This window comes from Phyllobates terribilis, unplaced genomic scaffold (genome assembly GCF_046119375.1).
Source record: "Phyllobates terribilis strain yellow unplaced genomic scaffold, ASM4611937v1 Scaffold_5__5_contigs__length_657084704, whole genome shotgun sequence".
Taxonomy (NCBI): domain Eukaryota; kingdom Metazoa; phylum Chordata; class Amphibia; order Anura; family Dendrobatidae; genus Phyllobates; species Phyllobates terribilis.
The window spans coordinates 124,270,323-124,279,587 of record NW_027362765.1 but is presented as its reverse complement, the minus strand read 5'-3'; the positions used below and the strand labels follow the sequence as shown (position 1 = coordinate 124,279,587).

The window sequence follows — 9,265 nt, the reverse complement described above, 5'->3', positions numbered from 1 at the left end:
CAGTACTGCTACATCCGTAATGATCGTGCATGTGGGAATAGCATCTTGTTGGACTTTTCTGCTCAGATAACGCAGGAAAACTGCTTTTTCTTCTAACCAGAACATGTTTCTGTATTAGAAGTTATGGAGCTGTCACAGAGTGACTCAAGCACCCTAGGAATGCATGGACTCTGCACTTTCATCCACTACATGTGGCTCTTCCCTGGAAGGTTTCTCATTGGATTCTCTGCAGTAACTGAGCTATGAAGCATTGAAGTGATAGAGGGCTATAAAATGAGTATACTACAAAAACTAAACCCATAAACACTAATCAAAACGAAAAAAAAAAAAATGTACAGGTGCCGGCTGCTGCGACCACCTTCCACTAGGATACAAAAAGATGTAACCGATGCCTGAGTGCGCCATGGTATATGTGACCATTGAATATCTGAATGTGAACTGCATTACTGCTATATATACACTATACTGTACTTGATGACTACATTTTGTGTGAGCCCATCTGCCAGCAACAAAATGAGTTCTTCATATGGGAGGTCAAACTATCAGACTTGTATCTCCTTGGTCTAGGTGTAAAAATTAAAAGGAAAGGTAGGATCTAGACAGGAGGGATGCTCAGAGGCTAATAGAGGAACACCACTTGGCCGCTATAGGGTCCCCCCGCCCAGCATCACACTTTTAACTGTATCTGCACCCTTGTTGCAGATACAGTTGAAAGCAGTGAGGGAGTATGGAGCCATCAGCTCCGTCCTCCATGATTCTCCCTATGTATCTGAGCACTGACGTCTCAGTCCAATGGGCTCGGTGACGTTTAATTCATCATTCCTGCTGTGTAGAATAGGGCAATGTTTCAGGCCACATGCTGCAGAGAGGGAAAGGGGAGTTTTTTTGTTTTTTTTTAAATCAATGAGGACATTTTGGGGCCATTACACTATTTGGAGGGCTGTGTGGGGGCCAATATGCTATTTAAAGTGCTATGGCGGGAGCCATTATACTGTGAGCGGGCCATTATACAATGTGGAGGGTTGTGTTGGGGCAATCATACTGTATGGAGGGTTGTGTGAGGGCTATGTTAGGGTCACTATACTGTTTTGAGGGCTATGTGGCAGTCATTATATTGTTTGGAGAGCTATGCTGTTGGTCATTATTTTAGCTGGAGGGCCATTAAACTATTTGGAGGGCTATGTGGGGGTCATTATAATATTTGGAGGGCTATGTGGGGAGGCCACTATACTATTTTAAGGACTATGTGGGAGCCATTATACTGTGAGCGGGCCATTATACAATGTGGAGGGTTGTGTTGGGGCAATCATACTGTATGGAGGGTTGTGTGGGGGCCAACATAGTGTGTGGACGGGTGTGTGGGGGCCATTATAATGTATGGAGGGCCATCATACTGTAGGGACGGCTTTGTGGAGGCAATCATATTTTGTGGAGGGATGTGTTGAGGCCATCATATTGTGTGTGTGGAGTCGTGGGAGGCCATCATATTGTGCTGGGATCACTATGGGGGGAAACATACTGTGTTGGGGGGAGTACTATAGGGTCATCATACTGTGTGAGTGTGTGTGTAGGGTACTATGGAGGAATTCACTATGGGGGAATCATACTGTGTTGGGGGGCACTTTTGTTGGTATCATGCCCCTTTCATGGCCCCTGTAAAGTATTAGTACGTAGGAACACTAAGGGGCTTCAATAGCAGCAAAACTACTTTTCAAGGGCTAAGTTGTGAGCTATGGTCTTCTGTGACCCCGCCAAATATTAATATTTTTTTTGTGGCGGGACCCAGTTAGGACTTCTACTATGGGTCCCCATGATTTCTGTGTACACCCCTGGGTCTGTTGAATATGGAAGCAGTCACTCACCCCCAAATGTACACTACAAAAAATGAGGTTGACAAGCACGTCGTAGAAAAATGAAATAAATATGCAGGTGCAAGTGACTGTGACTACATTGCTAGAACATACAAACAAATGAAACTATGCTGTAAGCTATATGCAAATATTGAATACATGAATTGCAGGACTGCTATTTAGCCTGTATTTATACATTTTTAAATTCTTAAGACACATTTAAACAAATTGTGTGAGCCCAACTGTCAGCCAGGTTTTCCTCTTTAGATATCATTTTTTTTTGGGGCGTAACTGACTGCTTCCATATTCAGCTGAGCATTCCTCCTTTCTGTCCAACGCTGTGACAGAGCTATATCCTACATTCCCATTGACTTCTATTGTAAAGGATAAGGCGTCTTCAGAGCAGAATACACCCGAAGAATAGTCAGCTCACTTCTTAAAACTGCTTATGTTTGTTTTTTTTGGAAAACTTTTCAGGCTAAAGGCTATGTTCACACCTTGCGTTTTTGCTGCGTTTTGTCTGCAGGCAAAACCTGCTCTCTTCACAGTAAAGAAGCTGCTTACAAAAAGCAGGCTTTGCTGAGTTTTTGCTGCGTTTTTGTGAGGGTACATCTGTCTCTTGTGCCTGATGATAAAGTTTAGTGCATAAAAAAACCCATGATTCAACTACCTCAGGTTTCTGCACCAAAAAAGCAGCAAAACCTGATACCTGCATTTTATGCTGTGTTTTTGCTGCATTTTTGCACTTACCCATTGCTTTCTATGGGTGAAAAAAATCGCTGAAAAAACGCTGATAGAATTGACATGCTACATTTTGCAAAAACGCAGCAGTTTGCCAAATCAGTCAGGAAAAAAAAAAATCTCAGACTTTGCTGGTACTGTAAAACGAAGCTTAAAATTTGCATTAAAAAATGCAGCAAACAAACGCTGCAAAAACGAGTCATGTGAACATAGCCAAAAGATGCTCAAAAGCCTGAACATATCAACAGCAATGTTTGTTTTTTTTACAGAGAAATTAAAAAGGAAATTCATTTGAGTGTTTTCAGGCAGCTTTCAAAGCAGTCCTGCTCCAAACCTTCCTTAAAAAAAAATAAAAAGTTGGGGGAACATTCCCTTAAAGAGACTCTGTCAGTAGGTTTTTGCTACCTCATCTGAGAGCAGCATGATGTAGAGAAATACATCACTGGAATAGGGGTCTATCACTTAGTTTACTGAATGCAGCAGTTCTGAAACAATCAGCGTTCTTAGATGTAGAATGCAGCAGAGCTAAGAAAGCTAACTCCACCCACACCAGGCTCTGTGTGTACATTGTCTATTGACAGTGAGCTGTTTATCAGAGAAGGGGGTGGAGCCAGACTAAAACCTTCACTGTAAGCAAACAACAGCACACAGCCTGACATGTAACACATCGTTGAAATCTGTGTTTTAACCTCTATCTCATGCTGTCATCAGATTACATAGCAAAAACCTGCTGAAGATTCACTTTAAGAGTAGATTTTCATCTGATGAGGTTACCTTGTTGCTGGCAGATGGGCTCACCCAATTTGATCAAAATGTGTGCTAAGAACCTCAAATTTATAAGTCTATATGTTAGTAATGCAGGTAAAAAGTCTTATATTCATTGACTACATGTACCTTTTCACACTCAGAATGTGTTAATACAGATGAGTTGAGCTAAATGACAAACTTACCTTAAACTAACTTGCATTCATAGATCAGGTAATAGCATTGTAGGAGAGAAAAAGTATCTGATCGGACATTTCTAGGAACCGAGCTGACATGAACCCATACTTGCCCTTACTAGTATTTAACACTAACTGTGCTCTCTTCTTTTTCCGTCACTGTTTGTTGGGTAATCTTATTGTCTTTTGACCTTTTCTTGGAGCTGAGCCCTGGAGGAACCAAACATTTTTGTAGTTATGCTGCGATCAAGTCACACGGACATCTAGGCTCATAGAGGTGCAAAGACCCAGCTTTCTCCAACTACCGCCCTTGGATAATTGGTATACCTGCCCTTTATGGGCAGCATTTTAGTAGTTATATTTGAATATTTGTGGATACAGTTAAAATAAAAATATCTATAATAAATTGATTGAACAAAGACACAGTTTTATTTCTATTGAAATCAATTAGAAAATACATTTTCATAGAATTAGATCCAATATAACAATGTTACGTACTAATATCTGCCGATACATTACACAACTGCTTATTCAAACTCTTTCGTATATATCTATGAATCCTGAGGGTTGATATATATTTGATATTAACGAGGCTTCTTTTATGTCATGTGTCCCAGTGATGGGTAAGGTTTGGGACACACTGGGCTTATGGCCGCTGTCGAGCGCATACGCTCAGGAGAAAGCGTCAAACTGTAGTCATAGTCCACCAAAGGGACGCATTTAAAAATATATATATATATATAACATAATATACATTTTCTTTATAGTGGCCCTAATAAAGGAAAGCAAGATGTGAGACGCTTTCCTATATAGTTAAAGAATAAACATATTTTTAATTTTTATCTAACAAATCAATAGTATTTGAAAATATATACATTGTTATATATCTTATCAGAGAAATCTACTTCTTTCTTTTTCTGGACTAATCTTTTACTCTCAATTCATCAATAATATCTATATTCAGTAATTACAGATTTTCGCATTACTGAGATAGGAGATGACAGTTGGTGCTCATAAAATTCTATGGAGAGGAGGGAGGAGCCAGGAGCAGAAACAAACATTTTACTGCAAGTTCTCCTGAAATTACAGTTCTTCAAAGAATATAATGAGCACCAACTGTCATCTCCTACCTCAGTAATAGGAAAATCTGTTTTAATTGAAGACATATTTCACTCAATGAATTGAGAATTTTGAGAATGGTCAGTTCAGGAGGAGAAAGAAGAAAATTTCTCTAAAAAGAGAAATTACAAAATTTCTTATTTTCTCGTGTACTATTGATTTGTGAAAAAAAAATAAAATAAAACAATGGTTACTATTTATGTAAATGGTATGTAGATGCATACTGGCCAGACAAAGGGGAAAAGAGCAAACTTTTGGCCTCTGTCTGGTGAATGGAGGCCTATGGGAACGCTATAGTTGGTCAGCAAAAGCTCCCGAGTTTAGGCTAAATGCACAGATGCAATGTGTCATATATATAAATTCCCTAGTAGGGAATTCTGAGTCAGTAGGGTCCGTTATTTAGCACCGTCATCTCTAGCCATTGAAGAGAGCAACTGCAAAATCTCACCAGTCACCATACCTAGAGGAACCAGTATCTCCATATATTAAATGGACAATAGATTGACTTCAATGAGATCCGAGTAATGCTTCATTTTCCCTGTGGGGGCACTGTCAGGTTCCAAGAAGGCATGGAGTCCAAGAAACATGACAACCTGGTGTAATTTCTGGCAAATTCTTCTCTCGCTTACTGCTGCCTGAGCAGGAAGGAGCTAAAACAAGTCTGTGCAGAATAGAGAGGCAGGCTCTTGTACAGCAGATACAAGTGGTCTTAGGAAATAGTATCTTATATCTAAAGCAGAGGTCAATCTAACTGTAAATGAAATGGTTTTTTTTCAGGACTGGAATATTGATGACCTATCCTTAGGATTGGCCATCAATATCAGATCAGAGGGTTCTGATTCTTGTCGATGTGCGGATTGAAGGAGTGTCCCCTCCATTGTTTAGCAGGCACAGATCGGTGTTTTTCATAGTGACTGTACCTGGTAATATATCTCACCAAAAATCTGCCCTATTGAAGTGAATGGAGCTAAGGTGCAACACTGGGCACAGCCATTATAAAGATTACAGATCTATCCCTGGTAGACATTAAGGGGAGCACTACAGCCCTTCAATTAGCTGATCATCAGGGAAGTAGGGAGTCTGACCCCACAGATCGGCTACTGATGGCCTATCCTAATTAAACTGGTAAACATGTGGGATACACAAGGGGCTGGAGGAGGAATAATGGGCACATCATTATCCATGTGAACGCAAATACTGCAGGGGCCTAATATTACAGGTGGATCTCGGCTGTTTACTGAGCCCATGAACAGTCAGGTAGAGGAAGGTCTGAATGCACAGCAGTGTAAGTCCTGGTGGTCTGCACCACCACCACATAGTCATCCCTATTGCTATTTATTTTTACTTTTGGAGTCATCTGGGTCCTTATAACTAGGACGTATCATCAAAGCTGGTTTGACTGCACCGGTTGTCTGTCTGGCAACATCTTTTGAAGGTGCCTCACCTGAGCTTCAAGCTCCTTCACCTAAAACAGAAAATATAAGATTGAGGTCCCAACCTGATAGACTTAAAGAGATATTACAAAGACAGATCCTTTGACATAGGCTATGCTACAAGTGACTGATAAATGGGGTCCCAACTTGGAGTGACCCATATTTTGCAGTGGTAGCCAAGCATTGGTCAGGAAGGAAACCAGAAGTAGCTGGACCTAAAGGAGGATCCTCAACTATTTATTGTCACGGGTGTGTTGCCACGAAGATCGTCACGAGTACACAGCCTGACTTCTCGCAGCTGACTTGTTGGTGCTTTGTGTTTTTTCGGCAGTGTAGGAGTTAATTCTCTCTCTCTCTGGGCTAGCTGAGGTCCAGCCTCGCCCAGCTGCAATCAATGCTTCTTTAGTGAGACTCCTTTATATTCCTGCAGGTCTGTTTGGGAGGTGTCGGTGAAAGCTTTTCATTCTGACTTACAGAGCGGATCGTGGTGTTTGGAGTTGCTGAGATAAGTGCATTTGGAAGTGTTTTTTCCCTTTCCTCGCTTTATCATTTATCTCCTTTCCCGTTGGTGTTCCCTCTGTTGTAGTTGTGTAGAAGTTGTATGCAAGGTGGTTTTGGTTTTTCCCTTGTACTGTCTCGTTCGTCTAAATACTGTGTGTGGGCATATTATTTCTGGTTCCCTATTGTTGTGATCGGGGTCCTTCTCAGGACTAGATTACTTAGGTGCAGGGATCCTCAGGAGGTAGGGGTTACGCTGGCGGCCTGGACCTCTGTACCTTTAACAGTACCTCCAGGTTGAGGGATTAGTCAGGGTCCCAGCTTAGGGTCAGCTTAGGCCCCCTACCTCCAGTATTCTGTGACAGTGTGACATTTTCACCGACCATCTTAGTTTTCTCCAGCTACCATGGATCCAGTAGCCGGTCTAGCTCGGCAGTTGCAGAGTTTGTCCATGGGGCTGGCGGACGTTAAGTCCAAGGTTTTGCATCCTCCGGAGCAAGCTGGACCAGAACCTAAAGTAGCTCTCCCTGACAGGTTCACTGGGGGGCGGGACAAGTTTTTTGTTTTCCGGGAGGCATGCAAATTGTACTTTCGGCTGCGGCCTCGGTCATCGGGCAGTGAAGAACAAAGGGTGGGAATTGTCATCTCGCTCCTACAAGGGGACCCTCAATCTTGGGCGTTCTCTCTTCCCCCAAGCTCCCCGGTTCTCCAGTCAGTGGATAGGTTTTTCGCTGCTCTGGGACTCGTATATGATGACCCAGATCGGATCTCCCTTGCTGAGTCTAAGTTACGTAGGATTCAGCAGGGAGATCGTCCGGCGGAGGAATTCTGTTCGGAGTTCCGTAGGTGGGCCACGGACACCCAGTGGAATGACCCGGCTCTTAGGAGCCAGTTTTGTCATGGTTTATCCGACAAATTACAGGATGTGTTGGCACAGTATGACTCTCCCGCGTCACTGGAAGCCGCTATGGCCCTTGCTATTCGTGTTGACAGACGGCTTCGGGAGAGGTGCGGGATAACTCTACCCCCTGTAATGTCTCCACCTCCTACAAGGTCCCCTCATATGGTGGTTCCCCTGGTCAGTCCGGAGGAGCCTATGCAATTAGGAGGGACATCATTTCGGGGAAGGGGACCGGTGGTGCGCCATAAGACAGGAAGGTGTTTCCTCTGCGGGAAAAAGGGACATTTTATTGGGGGGTGTCCATCCCGTCCCTTGCAGAGTAAAGAGTCGTCGAAAAAACTGTTGATCCCAGGTTGTGTGGTGGACGGCAATCTGGGAGTAGGTATTTCGTCCCTAGGTTCGTCTCAGTTTCTCGTACCGGCGGAGGTGGTGGTGGGTACGAGAACTGAGAGGATATCTGTTCTTCTGGATAGTGGGGCCGGGGCTAATCTGGTTGATGCTCGGTTTGCCCGGGTTCAAGGTATGCGATTGAGTGAGTTGGCTAAACCCATCCCCATATTCTCGATCGATGCCAGGCCTCTCGGTCAGGGAAGTTTTTTGCAAGCTGTGCATGGTGTAAAACTTCAAGTGGGGGCAATACATAAAGAACTGTTGTCTTGCTACGTGTTGGAGGGTCTTCCCACTCCTATAGTGTTGGGCCTTCCTTGGTTAGCTAAGCATAACCCGGTTATTAATTGGCAAACCAGAGAGATAAGCCAATGGAGTAAATTCTGTAATAAAAACTGCATGAACACGGTCATCGGTGCAGTTACTCCTTGGGTCTTACCTCCATTTCTGGCGGACTTTGAGGATGTATTCTCGGAGAATGGGTGTCAGGAACTACCTCCTCATCGCGAGTATGACTGTTCTGTAAAACTGCTCCCTGAGGCCAAGTTACCTAAAGCTAGGTTGTATAACCTTTCTGGTCCTGAGAGGCAGGCCATGAAGGATTATATTTCTGAAAGTCTGGCTAAGGGGCATATTAGACCTTCATCTTCACCGGTGGCCGCGGGGTTCTTCTTTGTTAAGAAGAAAGATGGAGGCCTACGCCCTTGCCTGGATTTCCGTGAACTTAATCGGATTACGGTCCGAGATCCGTATCCGCTCCCACTTATTCCCGATCTCTTTAATCAGATCGTGGGCGCCAAATGGTTCTCTAAGTTGGATCTCAGGGGGGCGTACAATCTGATTAGGATGAAGGAGGGGGATGAGTGGAAGACGGCTTTTAACACTCCGGAGGGGCATTATGAGAACCTTGTCATGCCATTCGGTCTGACTAATGCCCCGGCGGTGTTTCAACACTTTGTTAATGATATTTTTCGCCACCTGGTGGGACAGTTTGTTGTCATATATCTGGATGATATCTTAATTTACTCGCCGGATCTGGTGTCTCATCAGGAGCACGTTAGACAGGTGTTACAGATCTTGCGGGATAATAAACTGTATGCCAAGTGGGAAAAGTGTGTGTTCGCCGTACAGGAACTCCAGTTTTTAGGCTTCCTGGTTTCAGCGTCCGGTTTTCGTATGGACCCTGGGAAAGTGCGGGCAGTTCTTGAGTGGGATCGGCCGGAGAATCTTAAGGCACTACAACGTTTCCTGGGGTTTGCTAACTATTACCGGAAGTTCATTCGTAATTTCTCGTCCATGGTTAAGCCTCTCACAGACATGACTAAAAAGGGGACGGATTTTTCTAGGTGGTCTGACAAGGCTTGTCAAGCATTCTCCTCCTTGAAAAAATGTTTT

At 43.5% G+C, this 9,265-nt stretch overlaps 1 protein-coding gene across 1 annotated transcript in view; it reads right to left on the bottom strand.

The window, feature by feature from the left end:
- Positions 1–3,991: 3,991 nt before the first annotated feature.
- LOC141272326 (peroxidasin homolog) overlaps positions 3,992–9,265 on the bottom strand; it is an 81,074-nt gene continuing 75,800 nt past the window's right edge. Inside the window, exon 20 of the mRNA XM_073682913.1 lies at positions 3,992–6,116. Coding sequence (XP_073539014.1) covers positions 6,036–6,116 — 81 coding nt within the window. The 3' untranslated portion in view covers positions 3,992–6,035. The remainder of the gene's footprint in view (positions 6,117–9,265) is intronic.